The following is a 19,256-nucleotide window of genomic DNA, read 5'->3' as shown; positions in this document are numbered from 1 at the left end:
TCAAGGATAAATTATCTCACAGGCTGCGCAAAGAGCTTATTTCCTTTAGTTCCTCGCTAAAGAGCCAAATATGACGCACAGATAGCCTCTTTCAAGTTAGGCTTCAGCAATGGGTTTCAAACGATAAAACATTCTTCAGTTAACACAGAACATCCCTGGGATGACACATTTGGAATGCTTGGAAATGGTCTGGCTCCTTTCCAGCAAGAAAAAGGAGTGAACTGGATTCTTACTGTGTTTCACAGATAAATAGCTGCAATATTTAGATTTCAAAAGTTTTTTTAAATAAACAGAAAAACCCAAAGCATAACATCAGATGGTTTTATTTCATATTCTGAGCTTACCTATCAGTATTACTGGCCTGACTCCTGAGTTATTCAGCAGATTTTCAGGAACTATTACAGTCTCCCCTGCAGGGATGGGCTGAGGCTGTAAAATTCCAGTTAACATTGATTGAGGAACTGGGACTGACAAAAGAGGCTCTATAAAATACAGAAGGGGAAAGAAAACTCCCATTACTAAAAGACTCATACTGTGATTTGGCCCTACGAACAATTTAAGGGGAAAGAAAACCCCTCCCATTTCCACTGATCATTAATCACAATAAAATTCAAAACACTTCTGCATTTCCTCTAGCGGCTATAACAAATTTAAATAAAGAACCAAATACCCTTCCTTAACTCCACCCCATAAAACAAATGACCTTTTTCTATATATATATAAAAAGGAGTTACTGTATTGTTTGTAGCTAAGGGTGAGGGGGAAACTAAAGGGGCCAAAGAGGAATATGCATCTTCTTACAAAGCCAGGTGCTGGGCTAGGAGCTGTTCACTGGGGCCACCTTTTACGGCTACCTGTCAGCATAAAGAAAGGATGAGAGTCCATGCTAACCTATGACCGATGACATGCTGATTAGAGAACTAAACACAGTCTGCCAATTGAATATTGGTTTACATGCTTCTGAAATCACAAACATTAAAATTAAGCTTTCATCATGAAGGAGCCACGGTGGTTTTTAAAGTAAAAGAAGACCCCAAATGCATCTTAAGAACTAGATCTTTGATGTAATTGTAAGGCTTCCCCAATGATCTGCAATAATCTAGAAGTTGCTCAAAGGTAAAACAAGGTTGCTGTTTTGAAGCTACAGGTGTCTTCCTTGATTTATACAAGGATTTTAATCAACCAATAAATGGATTATTTAAAATTAATACCCTCTTAGTATGGACTACTGTTATCCATTAACAACATACTTCAAAGTAATCCCACAGAAATGAGGGAGTGGCCTTGAGCACAAAAGATGCCTTCTCATTTTCTCTGTATAGCAGAATTTAAATCCCATGTGTGCCCATAAGGTGCATCATATTCAACTAAGTCCTACTCAGAGTAGACCCATTGCAATTAATGGACCTAAGTTAGCTATGTTGGTTATCTTCACTGGATCCATTCGGAGTACAACTAACACTGATTATCACCCACTATATTTCCAAACCACAAGACATGGGTTGGAAAAATACATATGCAATTTTACGTACATGTCAATTATGTGCAATCTGAATTTTAATATTCTAATAGAGAGAAGTTTCATTATAGTAATTCGGACTTTAAAATTACCAGCAAAAAAAGGCACATGGAGCACATTTCATAGATGCACATGCATACTGGTTTTTGGAGTGGCTGAGTTGTGAATGGATTTGTACGTTGCCCCTTAAGAAGAGAAGCATGGAACTTAAACCCATATTTCCATCCAGAATGTGACTGCAACATTCGGTTATAAAAAATGCTCTTGTTAAATCAGACTGTGGTCCAGAGTACATATAGGGATTAATAATTTTTAAATATGCCGCAGATCAGAAAAACTCAAAAGACAGGATAAAAAAATTCCTTCCAGTAGCACCTTAAAGACCAACTAAGTTAGTTCTTGGTATGAGCTTTCGTGTGCATGCACACTTCTTCAGATGCCAAAAGACAGGGAATGCACAAAGTACCAGTAATAAGTAGTGGCAGATGATGGGTGAATGACTGCATTAAAATACTGGAAAGGCAGGACTATGAGACAGCTGATGTGTGCAAATATGCATGTAATTTTGCATTGGATTCAAATGGAGTATTTGACTGATAAATGCATTTAGCTTTATTGATAGCCCAGTAAAGCAGTAGCTACACAGAGAGGAATGCAATTTTAAAGTAATGGGCTACATCCAACTAACAAATTCATGGAATCACAGAGTTGGAAGGGACGCTGAGGGTTATCTAGTCCAAAGCCCTGCAATGCAGGAATCTCAACACACAGTCCCCCATCCAATTTAAAACCATACCGGACCCTGCTTAGCTTTTCAAAGTTTTACTATTGCACTATGGAGCTAAGTTAATTGTGTCCATGGATTTCAGTGGGTCTACTCTGAACGCAAAAGACAACTGAACTTCGCCAATTATGAAATGTTGAAATTTGGGATTAAAGTTTTCCACATCATGGAGAAAAGGGCATGCTGACATACAGCTGGACATTGGGGGTACCCAATTATCTCATCTAACTCAATAATGTATTTGTAAATGCATTTGAAAACACTTAGTGATGGTTTAAGTCAGGTGGGTCACAGTGCTATTAGTAATGACATGTTCTTTTGGTTGCAGAGAAGTGAGACAAATCTAGTGTGGACAAAGGCACATCTTAGGATCTTGCCTGATCTTGGAAGAGGTCGAATGGCAGGAACAGGCACAACTAAGCCAGGAGGAGGAGGAGGCGGAGGAGGAGGAGGAGCGACTGGTGATCCAGGGGACCATCCCCGGTGTCGTTTCTTGGGGGGCCCAGAACTGGACATGGATGCTAGGTTGAAACAATGCACAAACGAAACAAAGAAGAGAAAGAGATGAGAGCTTGCACTAACTTAAACAGAAACCCAAACAAATGTGCAATGGGAGCTTGACAATAGGTGATTTGCCCAGTAAGGTCCAGTGATCCCTTAACACTTTTAATTGCCTCAGAAATGAGCAAGTGTTCCAGTTACAGGGAACCCACAATCAGGCAAGGAGGAAAAGACAGAGCAATCCTAATTCTGACCAAGCAGCAGAATCACCACCATATATGAATGTATTTCTGGTCAGGGCAGAAGGCAGTGGTGGAGTGTTTATGCTCCCTTTTTAAATTTTTGCTGTGTCAGCTGTAGGCTAGCGCAGCAGAGGGACCTCAACTCTTGTTCAGAAAATGAGGGGCCTTAAAAATCCGGCTGACTTGGATTGACCCACTTTGCTTCTGAAAGGCTCCCATTTCAGGGCCTTTTACTGGTTACCACTAGAAAGAACATTGTTCATGCAAATCAGCTCAAGTCTTCTGCAGGTGCAGCAGGGGTTTCCACAGCACCAGTACCCAGAGGAGGGACACTTCCACACCACTCCCTCAGCATTGCAGATCAGGGATTAGGATCACCATTAATTTATTAAATTTATATTCCTGCCTTCCCACTCAAAAGCAGCCCTGAATGAAAAACATACCAAAGTGATAAAACAACCAAAGCATCTACAAACACAAAAACATTTAAGAAGCAATTCCAATACAGGTGCAGACTGGGAATGATCTGAACTTAAAAGGCTTGTTGAAAAAGGAAGGCCCTCAGTAGGCACCAAAAGTACAAACAGAGAAGATGCCTGCCTAATATTTAGCAGGAGGGAATTCCAAAGGGCAGTTGCCACTTCCTGTATTGTGCTGAATGACTTCCTGATCAGGTTCCATCTGGAGGCCCACTCCTGCAGAGTGCAGTGATCAGCTGGGCTTATAAGGAAAGCAACCCTCTTTTTAGGATCATGCAAGGCTGGGAGGTGTGGCCACTGTAAGTGGGAGCATTGAGGGGCAGCCCAGAACATTATTACAGGCACTAAATGTCTGAAATGCCTCTTGTTTCATCCAAAGGGTGTTTCTTTTGCACTCCATTCCAATATGGTGCAGCACTCTTATTCATTCAAAACTCTGATTATCTGAATGTTAACCGCAAACCCATTGAGGCTATATTGAAATAATTACAAATTCAGAGGGTTTTGTGTTGTTGCTTTTTACCTGGCTCCCCAGCCGCATTGCTAGGGCCAGGAGACATCGAGTGAGGCACAGGTCGGGAGACTGTAGAGCTTATCACATTAGTCCTTCCTCCATGGTTGTTTCCACTAGCAACATCAGTGGCACGCAGAGACAGGGGAGCTGAATGTAACAAAATACAGAGTACCCATTAGGTGACTGTTGGCAAATGAACATGCATATTGAAGAACCTAGAAAGGCTACAATAAGCTGATAAAAGCAATGTGTGCACAAATTGCGCCCTATGCATTTGAACCGTTGTGTAGGGCTTCTATATTTTCTAGCATAAACTATAAAGTTAAGAACAAAGTGGGATCAGCACAATCCTATGCAAGTCTACCCAAAAGTTAAATCCCACTTGGTTCAGTGGAGCTTACTCTCAGGTAAATCTGTTGGCAGTCCTAGTAAAAAGGCATCTGATCATTTTAGTTTGCCTTGACTAGATCCCCCAAGAATTGTTAGTTTTTAAAAGTGTTTTAGTCTCATTTTATGAAACATAGCTATATTTAGAGCCTTAATGACTGAAACACTATTTTCCCAGAAGGTACATTAAGTACCTGGACAAAATGCTCAGATATGAATTTGGATACACAAAAGAAATCTATGTACTAGGAAGGGGTGAAATTCATCAAGCACAGCTCTATACAGTCTTTGTTCATGTCAGAGTGCCCTGAGCAGCTAGATGCAAAAGAGGACAACGCTCCTGCACCTTTAATAGTTGCCTAGGAGGAGGAATTTTCACAAGCCCTATGTGAGATTATTTATATCCATCATTTTTATCATGGGAGGGGGGTATGTCGAAGGGGAAACAGCATGGGCGTAGCCAAAGCAGCTGCCCCTCTCCCTTAGATCAAGTAAAACAATATAAGTACTTAACTGACCAATCACATTGGTTCTGTTCCCACAACAAAAATCCTGGCTACACCCATGGTAGCCTTGCATGTTCCTCGTAGGAGTAGGGCTTGATGGAGGGAGTCTGATCTCCCCACTCCTCTTTGAGATGACAGCAGTTGTTGGATGTGAAGCTACGGCTTCACCTTAAATCAGAAGGTTTTCCAACCACTGAACATTTTGGAAAGAGGGGCGATCCTGACCTGCTAATATTCTTCCAGTCATAGGATTCTGGAAGAGTCCCTTATTACAAGAATTAGCAAGTCTGATTACCAACTACTACAGACCAATTGTGGAAACCAGATGTTTGGGCAGTGCCCATGCTGCTTTGACTTTGTGTTTTAGTTAATTTATTATTTACTAAATGAATAAATTGGTGCACAGCACTGTTAATCTGTTGATGATGAGAGTCAGATTATCAGACTAGAACTGGGAAGACCCAGGTTCTAATTCCCACTGTGATATGAAGCTCACTGAGTGGCAGTGGGCAATTCACTATGACCTGGTTCACATGTCATGCTAAACCACAATTTGATTACCTGATTCTGGCTCAGCAGCTTAGCCATGGTGTATTAACCACGAACAAACCATGTTGTTAGTTTATAAACCATGGCTAATGTTAACCATGGCTTAGTGTTATGTGCAAACCCGGCCACTATCTTAGCCCAACCTACATCATAGGACATGAAGGTAAAAGGGGAGATATGACACCTTCAGCTACTTGGAGGAAATGTAAATCACTGTGATATATATTTATGATACAGCAGTATATAACTATTTTCGTAAACAAATACATAAACAGAATAAATAAAGGTCTCACACACATCAGTATGATTATTATGAAAATAATGTGTGGATAACAGCAACCTTTTAGAGAGATATCAAACATTCTTTGTTGTGGCATCTTGTTTCAGAAAGAAAATTGCATAGCTAATAGATCTATGTTTTGAGAAAATTAACATACAACTTTATAAATTTAGGTGAATGCAAGTTGACTCCTTTTCCTCACACAAATAACTTTATATCAGCCCTCCTGAACTATGGGGAAGACATATTACCTGTTGCAAATGTGTTTCCTACAAGTTGTACCGGCAAAGCAAGTGGTTTCACTATGTTCTTATTCCGAGACAAATCTTGAATTCCACTTAAATTAGCAGATGAAGATTGTGCTGGACTGAACACTGAGGAGTCTGTCAAAGAGATTGTTGAAACTACTTTACAAAATCTACATTATCTTTGAATTTTCCTAAGGTGTCACTTACATGAGCTCATTGCAAATGCTGATTATTTACAAACATATCATATACTTACCGCTTATAGCACATTCAAGGCAACTGTAAACTTATAACACATTCAAGGCATTTATATTTTTTAATACTTACTATGAAAGTGGTTTAAATCCTGGAACAAGTTACGAATACATACTCTCATGTATTCAACTAAGGTTACTTCCAAGTAAGCAGTTTCATCTTTTATGAGACTCACATACAAGTCTGTATGTTTCTACTCGAAAATAAGTCCCATTGCGTTAAATGGAGTTTACTCCTAGGTAAGTGGATACAAGCCTGTAAATTAAACTCATAGAGCTTGCAAGTAGGTACACTTTCCATTTATCAGATATGCAAAGCAGAAATAAATCACCAACGGCCCAATTAAATAAAGCCAAGATCAGAACTGAGTGACTCATGATCCTATAGATTTGTTGTTGTACTTGACCATAGCATATACTAACCATTTGAAAGAAAAAAAGAGCTTCCAGAAACCAGAGAATTTCAGAAATAACTACCGGTATTTGCCAAAAATTACACTGGACACAGGTGTCAGATATGGTATGATATAGAGAAGGAGCACTGCCCAGGGAATGGGTGCTTATCCCACATACTTTATTCTTCGGTAGTATAGGTGTTGGTGGTGTTTCAAACGCCTCCTTGACCAGACTAGGGTAGAAGGAAAAGTTTATACAATGCTCAAAGCTACCAGCATTCAACAACTGCTGCATAAGCACAGAAAATCAACTAAGAAAGCTGAAGATAAAGAGAACCTGATTCAGGAGAGCATGCAAGATTTTAATTAGTATTTGCTAGGGCCAGTAGCTTAGCTCACCCAAGTTATTTCACCAGGTTTTGGGGACATGTGCCTTCCATCGAGTTCTGAACGTCAATTTAATCCCAGGATAAGCTCCTTTTAGCTTCTCTTCCCTGCTGCCAGCTAGGGTTGACATATGTCTTCTTTTCCTAGGACATGTCCTCTTTTGCATGGGTATGTAAAATGAGAGTCTGCATAGCGATTCATAGTTAAAAATAAAAGTCGGCAAATGTGTCCTCTTTTTTGCTCTTCAAAATATGGCAACCCTATCACGCACGCACCAGATTACTAGTGGTTGCTGCTGTCCCACTGCTGTAGGGGATGTCTTGGGTCATCAAGCTCAGAATCACGAAGTTGGTTCTGGGGGACTGGGAAAGCTCCAAGTTAGGGTCCACAATTATGCTGGCCATGGAGAGGGGTTTACCACCTTCTGGCAAATATGATAAACACACCCTTCCTTTCAACCTAGGAACTTGCAAGGGATCTAAGCCTAAGTTGCAGCACAACTGTGTGAGGATGATTTCACACCTAGGCAGGCTTCATTTCCAAGGTGTAGTGTCACTGTAGGAACAGTCTCCAACCCAGAGAGCCACCCCTGACTTCATGATCAATTTTAGAGGTGCATTAGTTGATATCAGGACTCCTTCACTGGTGAAAAATCCTGGTGTCCACTACTGTTTTGTTGGCTACCATAGGCACCCAAAGTGTAGGAACCCCCTACACCAAGCAGTTTCATACTGCCCCATGTGGATATAAAGCACCTCAGGCAATATCCTGTTGCCCCATTTTCTCCTTTTAAAGTAAGTGATGAGCTCAATAATGCTCAGTTATCATTCAGAAGGGTGCCCCATTAACAGCAGGTAAACTGAGACATGCTCCCATTTCACGGTGATAGCCCACAATTCTTCTCCAGTCCTCTGAGTCCTCGTCAGACTCATAAGCCATCAGCAACAGAATGATTCAGTCTAATCATGATTTCCACATGGAAAGCCCTGGATAATTACGACCATCGCCTCCCCATAATTAACAGAAGCAAAACAGATTACGCAACATGCATTTAATTGGAGTGGACTTTTCCTTGAAAACAATGCATGCTGGATTTCACTGTGCAGATGAAGAAAGTAAACAGGGCTTGTTTGTTTCAGCCTACATCAGCCCCAGTGAAAATAACCACTGAGAAAAAGTAGAAGGCAGAAATTAAATACCCCAGAGATAACACAACACTCTGAGAACAACCAGTGCTGTGCTGGAGAGGGGAAGAGAGGTAAAAGGGGGCTGTTTGCCAGCTGGAATAATGACGGTGAGGAATAGACACAGGAATTTAATATCATTTGCCAAAAGCCTGACTGCGCTATAAAACACTGATGCTTTTTGAGAACGATCAGTGCAGGGAAGCACGGCAAAGAAATCTGGAAGAGCACCCTCTTGCACTACCATATCTTCCAGAATCACTCAATTGTGGGCTAGTATGGGGGCTTGATGGGCTGGATATATCCCATTCTGCTTGGAAAAACTAACAGCAGCATGACAAAGATCTACATATCATGGTTCCAGTCACCAAGGTAGCTAGAAGCTGCAATATAAGGCAAACCAGTGGTCATATTTTTTCATATACTGTACAGACTTATATAGAGAAAGTGATTAAAACGACAACAATAATCTCTGTGGGTTAGTTATATTCAGGCAACAGTCTTAACTCTGTACCTACAAAGAAACACAACAGGAATTATGTGTAAATATAAAGCCCAATACGCAGCATTTCTAGAACAGAAGCTCTCATCTTATTTTTCACTTCCCTGCCCTGCCCTATTTCCTTTTCTGCTATGCGTTTTAGAGTGCAGGCCTTTGGGCAGAGGCCGCCTTGTTCTCAATTTCCGCATTTAGTAAATTTTAGGAGCGTTAACATATATGTGATAAAAATAAATAAATAAGAACTACAATGTAAAAATATACAATGTTTAGAAGTTGGTTAGAAAAACAACCCTAACAGACACACTGATGCACAAGCACTGGGTGTGAGGACCCCAAAAGAAAATGGCGCTTTTCATTTGAAAACATGAGTAAGGTATCCAGATTCAGGGACCGGATGTTTTCATAGGACTCCTGTGCACTTTATAGTTATGTAGAAGCGGCAACAGGAACAGTTTTCTTACCCCTGCATGACAAGTTGCGCCTCCAGAAATCCCCAGCTGTTGGAGGAAGACGAGCCTTGTCTTCTTATACATCCTACATATAGAATCATTTGCCAACCTGGTTCCCTTCAGATGTTTTGGACAACAATTCCCACCAGCCAGCTATATATTACTATCAAAAATGAAAGTTGCAAAGTGGTATTCTGTGTACTCCAGCTCCTCCTCCTTCCTAACAGACTCATCTTGTGTATTTCCTAATCCCATTGGCCTTGTCTACAATGAGCATAGTAGAATGCACCTGAAAAAGGGAATCGATTTCAACACATGGAATCTATGAACTAGTCACCCTCCAAGTGGCCTTTTTTGTTTCTGCACTCCATTCTTTTGAATGACAAGGAACTGGCCTGAGACATTGTTAAATTCTCTTTTAGGCACCAGGCAAAGACAACTCAAACATTTGTCACTTAACTTTCTTATTCTTCTGGTCTGCTTTTGGTGAAGCTTTGATCTGACTGGCATGCTGGTAAAAGTGGGTTGAATTGTTTTTTAAATGTGCTGTAGCTTGTTTTTCCCCAGTTTTGTACTGTGAGATAACATTTTCCTGTCTGTTTCCTGCAGTTTCATTTCTGCGATTGATTTAATGGTATTTTAACGAGTTATTGTTAGCTGCCTTCTGTGGCTTACTGGGGAGAAAATCAGCATACAAATGTTCTAAATAAACAAATATAAATCTCATATCCTATCAAAAGTCATGGCTCCTCAGGATTGGTGTATATAATAAAACTTGCATTTTTATTATACTAGGTGGCATTTGTATTTATTGATGAAGGTAACGTGATAAGTGTCTTCATTTAAAGATTATAACTCCGGCAGGAGGTAAAAAGGGTTTGACAGCTATGACCTGACAAACAAACAGTGATCTGGAAGAACAAAACCAAATGAAAATCATGAAGAGCTGATAAGGCAAAAGAAGAGCATAGAAGGTACGTTTATTGACTTGGCAGGTGTAATAAGATTACTCATTATTCTAGGTCAAGCACGTCCAACAGGTAGATCGTGATCAACTGGTAGATCACTGGACGCCTGTGGTAGATCACTGGTAGATCACTGGCTCCCCCCAAAGAAGCTCAACAAGTTTGACCTGAACCCCTAAAAAATAGGCTTTCCTCCTCCCCCCAAAAATCTCACCAACTTCTGCCGGAACCGCAAGAAAACGGGGCTTTCCTCCTCCCTAAAAAAAGCTGAACAACTTTGACTTGAACCCCCCAAAAAGGGGGTAGATCATTCCCAGTTTTTAACTCTGTGAGTAGACCGCAGTCTCTTGGGAGTTGGCCACCTCTGTTCTAGGTAGAATAGCTTCTCCTATGACTACATATTTCTATGCCAAGAAACCTTAAAGCCAATATTTCTCTCTCCCTTCCCCCTGCTCTCTCTTCTCTCATACACAAAACACAGAGAAAACTTTCTTTGCATTGGGTTTGGGGCTTCTTACAGTAGAGTCACCCAGAAATAATTCCCACTGAAATCAATGGGTCTTGTTCCCAGAAAAGTGTGGACAGGGCTGTAGCCTTAATAATCTGGTCTAGAAGTTTCAAACGCAATGTAAGAATGATTTACATTGCTTTAAGTGTGTCGAAATACAGACTCTTGAAACCCAGTATTTTTTTATTGTTGACATCACTGGAGAACAAATGAAGTACAGTTGTACCTCGGATGTCGAACAGAATCCGTTCCGGAAGTCCGTTTGACTTCCAAAACTTTTGAAAACCAAATTGCGGCTTCTGATTGGCTGCAGGAAGCTGCGGAAGCCTGTCAGAAGTTTGGCTTCCAAAAATAGTTCGCAAACCGGAACAGTCACTTCCAGGCTTGTGACATTTGGAAGCCAAAATGTTCAGGAACTAAGCTGTTTGAAAACCAAGGTACAACTGTCTTGGTTTCTGATCTTTTTGTTAGATACAGGCACAGTTACAATGTAAACCTTTATGGCCAGTGTTGTCATTGGCCCAAACCAGTCTCCCCAGGTCAGCAGGCTGGGACTGATGGGAGTTGTAGTTCCAAACATCTGGAGGGAACCAGGTTGGTTTCCTGCCATGTGGTCCCATAACTCCTATTTGGCCAAGACATATGGTGTAGTAGAAGAAAACAAACTTTCCAGTGATTAAAAACGCCCCCTCTTCATCAGGATTCTGGCCAATGAAGAATTCAATTTACCTTCATAGCTTATATAAATTCTACATAGACTTCAGACAATTCAATAGAACGTACCAACTCTGTTCTACCACTTAATGTTGAACTATAGGTACAAAAAAAAACTACATTTATATTTATTTATTGAAGCATGCCATTTAAAAATATGAGCCTGTGCAAAAGAACTCTTAACCATGGCTAACAGTTGCGGTCACTTAAATACCATTAAAGCAGGTGGGTAAAATTTGAGCTCAATAATGGAGAGGGGGAATGATGTGTGTGACCCCTTGGCCTGCTCTCAGTCTTTTAACCAAAGTTAAATGAATTATCTGCATTGGCTATATGTGGTCTTTTTAGGATAACTGAGGCTACATATACTATTTTTTATGAGACGCTGGACTCAGACACACCTTCTTCATCCTGTCTCTTTCGCCCCACACTGCATGTCAACTTTGGTGCAAAGATCCTGGCTTTTATTAAACTAGAGTTTAACACAACCAGAGGCTTAAGATTAGAGGCTGAATGCTGGTTAACCAGCACATGACAGGAGCATGGAGAGACAGGCCAGGAGGGTAAGTACTCAACTCTAACGCTCACTCGTAACATTATAAACCAGTTTATGAAGCATCAGATTGTCATCCAAACAGCGCCTGCAACTTACATCCTTTAAGACACCAGTGGCAATTTAAAGGAGCCTATGAATTTATTAAACACAACATAACCAAAAATAAAACAAGAGTTTTCATCCAAACAGCTGTTCATTGCGATCCTAACTGAAGTGTTACCTAAACGATGGACCATTTAAATGCTGGAAAAACATTTCTTCCCAGTTGACCTGTCTTTGGCATGAGAAACACATAAGCTGGAATCTCCAAAGCACAACCTTGATTCATTTCAGGGGGGCTTTAGAAGGTCTTCTGCACAAGCCACAGTGAGATGCATTGTGTGCTGAAGACTCCTCACACTTGGATGGCTCGTGCCTTTGGCTTCCGGCAAACCCCAAGCCATATGATGTGAGTCATAACAGACAGCACAGTCACTGCTTCCTCAAGTGTCAGCTCTAGGATACAATTAACTCATAGTGTTTACCTGTCTGAGTGAACCCTGGCTTGTATCCATTAGCTGTTCCACTCTCAGGGGTCACAGATGGAGACGCTGAAGAACTAGGTTTAGCAGAATGGCTAGCAGAAGAAGATGGCCTGCTTCTACATTCTGCAAGTGAAGTAGCTACAATACATATTAAGGCAGCCAGGTTTCACAATTCAGCAAAAAAAGGAAGTTTGAAAACATCAACAAATCTTTTTAAACATTTTTGAAATGCCAGATATAAAAATTCATTCAAAAGCAACACTTGGAATTTTGTCAGAAAAGGGCTGTTTTCAGCTAAGAAAGCTGTTAAATTCCGTGCAGCAAATATGAGCCTTCTGCTTTGTTAGGGAAACCCAAGAGTGATTTAAGAGAGAGAACATCTTCACACAAAGAGAGCTCAAGTCCAATCCAAATAACACCACCATTCCGTGGTATATTATGCAAGTCAAAAGTAATTTTTAAAAAATGTATAGCAACAAAAGAAAGGGCTTCTGCAAAACTGCAAAACCAGTGTTTTACTTGTGTGCAGAAAAACACCTAGGATGTTGCACCGGGGAAGCAATGCAATAAAGCACAGAGTTATAGACTCAAGGCTTTTTGAAAGCCACATGTGGGGACAGAGCAGGAAGGTGAGGGAGTAGCAACACTAAGTGCAATTGCACACGACCAGGAATATTATGACAAGTAGGAAATTCCACTGCATGGCTGGCTTATTGAAAGCCTTTTGTAAACATCCAGAGGACTGGCTAATATTAGCCCAGGGTGCTTGTTCTCTCTGATCCCATCTCTCAGGCAATCACAAAGCAAAAATGAAAAAGTTTAAATTCTGGCATAGGTCCATCTATGCCCATCACTGTCAAATGTTCTTGAAACACATTGTTTGACTTCAGGCTCTTTGTGCTGAAGCTGATCTTTCTATTAACATTGACCAAATTTTTGATTTCCGCAGTTTTCACAAAGCTCTTATTGTTCGTTTAGTGAAGGCCAGTGTGTGTTGTTGAAAAGAGTGTTAAACAGCAAATGGGGAGGGCCTGGGTCTTAAAACCTAACTATAGGCAGCCATGAAGTACAAGGAATGGTCTCAGGCACACACCAACTGTGTCGCACCTGACACTAAAACATGGTTTGGCATAACACGAATGAGCCAGAATGAGCCCAGGTTCCTTCTCTCCTCCCACGCAGCTCGGAGGAGGACATTGGTAGCATCTAATTTCAGCTTCCTTTAATCTCAATCAGTTTATTGTGTCTATCAGACTGCGGTTTATCATGAACTCTTGTCTAGACAACACACACACACAAACTGCGATTAAAGGAAACTGAGAGCAGATGCTGCAAAAGTTCTCGTCCTGGTCGCGTGGAGTATGTGAGCCCAGGGATAAGATTGTTCCAGCATGTGCACATCACAGTAAACCATGTCAATGTGGCTACTCTCTCTCAGCCTAACCTACCACACAGGGTTGTTGTGAGAATAAGGAAAGGAAACCATGTTAGCTGCTTTGAATGCTTTGTTGGAAGGGTGAGATAAAAACATAATAAATATTTATGAACAGGTATCAGAAAAGGTCTTGTTGTTGTTAACATGATGCTCTACTTCTTTAAACTGAGCTCTAAACTCTAACCTGAGCTGAGGTTGCAGCTCAGTCTTCCTCAACTTGGTGCTCCTCATATGTTCTGGACAATAGATCCCCATCGACCATGCTGGCTGGGAGTGATAGAAATTGCATTCCAAAACATCTGGATCATACCAGGTTAGGAAATATTGAACTAGTCTATCAAATACTTTCACTTACTACATTGCCATCAATTGTTCTGAATATTTCTGCAGCAGTTGTTCATGGACGTATGCAAACAATCATGCAGGGATAGCAAACTTTCAGGGCATCTTATTATGTTTCTGGGTCTTCACCCATAAATGTTAAGTGTGAATTTGTTTAGTATCATGATAGGAACCTTCCCTTTAAAAAAAGGGGGGGGGGTTCAGCAACTTACTATTTAGTCAAGCTACATTTAAAGTTCTCTAAACCAAAATAAAGGGTATGTATCTAACAGGATGCTTGTTACCTTTCCAGCATATTAAAGGTCCCTTTGACAGCACACCTTGGGAGCTCCTTACTAGGTAGTACTTTAAGTGCTTCTGCTTCTTTGGCTGAGTGGTGAGCTTCAAGTTAATGTGGTTGGAAAATTCAGTGAAATATCGAAATCCTCTTTCTCCACAGCCTATACAGTTCCCAGAAAAACCTGAGGAGCGGTGGGGAGAGAAAATACAGATCAAATCCTTCCCAATATATTCTGTGAAGTAAAACAATTCAATCCCAACTCTTCATTTTGCTTCTACTAACTGTATGCACCAGATTCCTGCTTGGAAACAAATATATTCCCAGTTGCACACAAATAACTTGAAGAACAAACAAAAGATAAGAGAGACATCTAACTTCATCATTACTCCCCAGGTATCACCAGCCTTGATTCCACCTGTTCTTGTACATTCTAGAAGATCAACCCTACAGTATTAGGAGGAGCAGATAGTTCTATTAAGATCCTCAGTATCCTTCCACAAAACAATATTTCTTTGCCAGCTTTCGAATGCAAAGATCATATTTTCTACCCAGAACCCAATGTTAATCTCAAGTTTTCTGTTAATGCTGCCTTGGTTTCCCTTGGATTTATTTTGTGTGGAAAAAGGATTTAAAGTAGTTACAGTGGATGGGAGAGAGAAATCAATATTCTCTAGTCCACAGAATTCCCTGATGTAAGAAGTAATGTTTTCACAGCAGACTTTTCCCTTTTACAGGGGGTTCTGACAGGACATAAATAAGTAAATATTTGAGGCAAGGCACTTAGTACCATTGAAACAGAAGTTGAAAGCTCAGCACTCCAAAGAGTACTGTAATCTCTTCTAAACATAAAAGACTTGGGAAGAAAGGTCATAAGGTCAAACTAGTTTCGCAAGGTGGCCTAAATTACATCTTTAATTGGGCTCTACTGGATAAAGTTAGGGCTATATATTATCCTTGACCCATTGTAGATTTCCTACTGATTTCAAAGAGGACTTTGCATGACGACAGAAGGCAAATGACAATCGGCCAGTGAGGTGTAACAAAACCATCTCCTAAACATTGTCCCCTGGTGATTATAATCTGCGCTTAGACAACGTGTTCAACAGCAGGACCCACACAACACATGAGCCATGAGCTAGGGACTCAGCTAGGGTTGTTTTAGCTGCCTAATCAACAGTTCATTTTTTATTTCTTGAATCTGACAGAAGGCAAGCTACAATGACCACAACTAATGTATTCAGCAGTATTATTATTTGAAAATATTACATTATTATGCTCCCAGATGTAGAAAAATTTGGTTCAGAACTTGAAATCGGGAACCACATTTGTGTGGGGATACTCTTTCATCCTTGCTTGCACCCACTCCTTGGGAATTTGTACCACCACCATGTCAAACCTAATTCTTCTGTAATGACTAGAAATTCACTTTTTTTTTTTGAATTAAGCAGAAAATTTATGAGGTTTCTAAAACCCCACAGCCCAATCAGAAGGGTCCGATGAATTGCTCAGCCCTGTTATCTATAAGCTATTCAAGAAGTAATATTTATAATTTATGTAAGGATATTTGGAAAGCATTGCCAAACCAGCTCACACATTCATTGTGGGTTTCAATATAGAAAATTGAAGCTTGGTGCATATGAAATGTAAGAAAACTCTGGAAACAGCCAATTTCTTCCCTCCATTCCTCAAAATGATTGGACATGGAGTGCCTTATAAGAACAGCCAGCACTCCAGCTCAGAGCAAGCCAAGGCACAGATAGGATGGAATTTAGGGCTGTAGGATTTCCAAACCACCCCCAGACAAGCTGATGTAGGGGGAACCAAGAATGTAGTTCTGAAAATGGGACAGGCCACACATGTGGAATTTGTCTTTACATGTTTTAATAAAACCTCAAGATGCTGGTGAGGGGAGAAACTCAAGTGACAGCTTAAAATGCATGTAGGATGCAAAGGGTAAATGCAAATCTGTGGAAGGCAATCTGGAAATCTGTGGAAGGCAAACTGAGTATGCAAACAAGTATTTGCATTCAGGTGGTAGCCATGTTGGTCTGACACAGTCAAAATAAATTAAAAAAATTAAAAAATTGCATGCACACGAAAGCTTATATCCAGAACAAACTTAGTTGCTAAGTTGCTCTAAGGTGCTACTGGACAATTTTTTAATTTCTTTGTTTATTTCAAATATTTGTATAGCTTTCTTGCCACTCCATCTTCTGAGAGAAGTGCCATCTGGCAAGAAGAGAAAATGGGCATGCTGCTAAGGCAGGAGCTGAAGAAGGCTCCACATATTACATAGAAAATACAACTGTTGTGCATACATCAGTGAATCTTTCCAACAACAAAAACAATTGTTGTGTTCAGGCACCCAACCTTGGTGTTGCAGGTTCCCCAACTCTCCTTCTCCACTGCAGCTTTGAGAAGGAGCTCAAGGGTATTTGCTTCTGATTTCCACTAAATTCAGTCTAGCATGTTGTCTGAACCCCGATCTGTGGTTAATATGTGTATGGTTTGTTTAAACAAACCAGCCTCATAAACCATGGTTTGAAGTAGGCACCTTGTGGGGAGCTACAGTCCAACAATATCTGGAGAGATATTTCCTCACCCCTGGTGCAAGAAATTAGAAGCTGGTGGTTTCTGAGTCAGCAAAAAGTAGGCACCACCACCACCCAGATTCCAACAACATGCAATTCTTCTCTGTATAACGGATGTCCCAGTCTGGGCAACATGTCATGAAGACCTGGAGCTCCTATGTTATGATCCAGGCATCATCTTTCCCAGGGGTCAAAATACTTGTCCAGCGTGTTCCAGACTCCAGAGCCCTTGTCTTCCCTCTGTGTCCAGCAAACCAAATTCCTGCCTCTGGCCTTGGACTATCTCAGATTCTACATTCCTGTCACAAATAGGCTCTACTGAATCACCCCTATCCTCAGTTGATAAACCTGATCCTGGCCTAGAGAAACTCCACCCAAGAGCTGAAACGCTCATCTGGGGCAATTGCTTGCTGCCCCTATTAAGCAGAAAGTGGTTATTTAAATCTCTGGTCAACAGACAATGGGCTGCACATAATGGGGCATGGGCTTCTATGGCAAGTATGAGAAACAATCAGGGCAATCTTTTACATGTGTGCTCAAAAGTCAGTCCCACTGATTTCCATGGGCTTAAAACCAGGTTAAGTAGGTACAGGACTGCAGGATATTTTGAGGATTTGGGAAATCTTACACAAGTGTAAGAAACCTCTTATCTTCCAGATGTTGGTGGACTACAACTCTCATCATACCTGACCATTGGCCATGCTGGCTAGGGGTGATGGGAGTTGGATAGTTAGAGGCTCCCCACCCTTGCTTTAATGATATTAAAACTGAAAAACTGGATTCATGCTTTGTTTATAAAAAGCTTTAAAAATGAATGTCTGCATATTCCGGTGAGAAATCCATGTACTGAATTGGCCTGGCCTACCATTAACCCAAACCTTTGGTCAATTATACATTTATCATAAAACATGAAGAATAATTAATGAAAACCTTTTACCTAAAAGTGCATTTTTTCCATGGTCATCTGGCAAAAACCTCTTGTCAACAGCACAGACTAGAATGTGCTCGGGAAGGTTTGGAGACTTGGCTCCTACTAACAGGAATCCTGCTGGGATATCGATCTGTTCCATACACAGCGAAACTAACCTCAAATCTTTGCCTGCTTGACAAAAACCTGAAAAGAAAGAATACATCATGAAATATCTACAAGTGATTTACTGTCGTCTTGTTCCACTTACTCAGAGCAACTAAGGAGAACAACTAAGCCTAATACTGCCACGCCCTCCATGCAAAAGATCTCATGAAACAATTGCCTGCCCTGGTTCAATATTTCACCAAGCCCTCTAAAGTCTATGGACAAAGGGCACTAGACAAATTAGCAATTTATGAAACAAATGTAGACCTATGACAGAAGATAGCGGTTTGTGTGTTAAGCAACTACCATGAAATACAGTAATATTTGTGCTATTAAATTTTATTCCACATTTCTGTGAAAAACCTGTTGATAAATTAACACTGAGGTTTTCTCAGTGTATCTCAGAGGAAGGCAAGGCAGGCACAAAGAAAGAGTACAGGCCCCTTTCTCTCTCCCTTTACAATTCAGTCTGACCCACTGAATTGTAGGGTGATCGCTATTGGCAATGAAGCAGACTTGTTTTGCCTTTTAAACCAATATTTCTACTGGAAATTTTAGCGATATTGAAATATTTCCCCAGGTTTTTATTTCCCATAAATTGGGGTTACAATCATAGGCGCCGACTCCATGGGGCTTGAGGGGGCCCGAGCCCCCTCAAAAATTCGTTTGGGGGGGCTCTGCCCCCCCAATAATCTTGGGCGCCCCTCCAGCAGAGCGCCATCGCCGCCCCTCCCCCAGCCCAAAATGCACAGGGTCGGGCTGCATGCCTCCTGCCCTCCCTCCCGAGCAAAAGCTCCACCCAATTTCCTTCGGAGCTGATTAATAGGCGCAGCACGCTCTCCCCTATTCGCTCACGAGGAGGCGGCGCCACTTTATTTGCATATTCATGAGCTTATTTATTATTCATGAGCTTTCCCGGGCCCCCCCCCCAATATTTTTTATAAGTCCGCGTCCCTGGTTACAATCCTGAATATTTATTATTTGCAACTATCATCTTTCCGAAGGACACAATTTTTTTAAATCCATTTTTCCGGAGGAGGGAATCAAACTGACTATAGTGTTGCTTATATTTAATTCTCTTATGTT

At 40.9% G+C, this 19,256-nt stretch overlaps 1 protein-coding gene across 16 annotated transcripts in view; it reads right to left on the bottom strand.

Annotated features, from left to right (window-relative positions):
- The window catches only part of GREB1L (GREB1 like retinoic acid receptor coactivator), a 161,918-nt gene that overhangs the window by 45,576 nt on the left and 97,086 nt on the right, over positions 1-19,256 (bottom strand). For 11 of the 16 annotated variants that reach the window (XM_081205733.1, XM_081205725.1, XM_081205737.1 and 8 more), the window contains 7 exons: positions 18,033-18,209; positions 14,509-14,685; positions 12,448-12,585; positions 6,013-6,144; positions 4,049-4,186; positions 2,681-2,824; positions 345-482 (listed from right to left, as the gene is read on the bottom strand). In XM_081205733.1, coding sequence (XP_081061859.1) covers positions 345-482; positions 2,681-2,824; positions 4,049-4,186; positions 6,013-6,144; positions 12,448-12,585; positions 14,509-14,685; positions 18,033-18,209 — 1,044 coding nt within the window. The remainder of the gene's footprint in view (positions 1-344; positions 483-2,680; positions 2,825-4,048; positions 4,187-6,012; positions 6,145-12,447; positions 12,586-14,508; positions 14,686-18,032; positions 18,210-19,256) is intronic. The other 5 variants (XM_081205740.1, XM_081205729.1, XM_081205727.1 and 2 more) reach the window with 2 other exon arrangements.

Source organism: Podarcis bocagei (genome assembly GCF_964188305.1).
Source record: "Podarcis bocagei genome assembly, chromosome: 8".
Lineage (NCBI taxonomy): Eukaryota > Metazoa > Chordata > Lepidosauria > Squamata > Lacertidae > Podarcis > Podarcis bocagei.
This window is presented reverse-complemented; position numbering and strand designations above follow the sequence as displayed.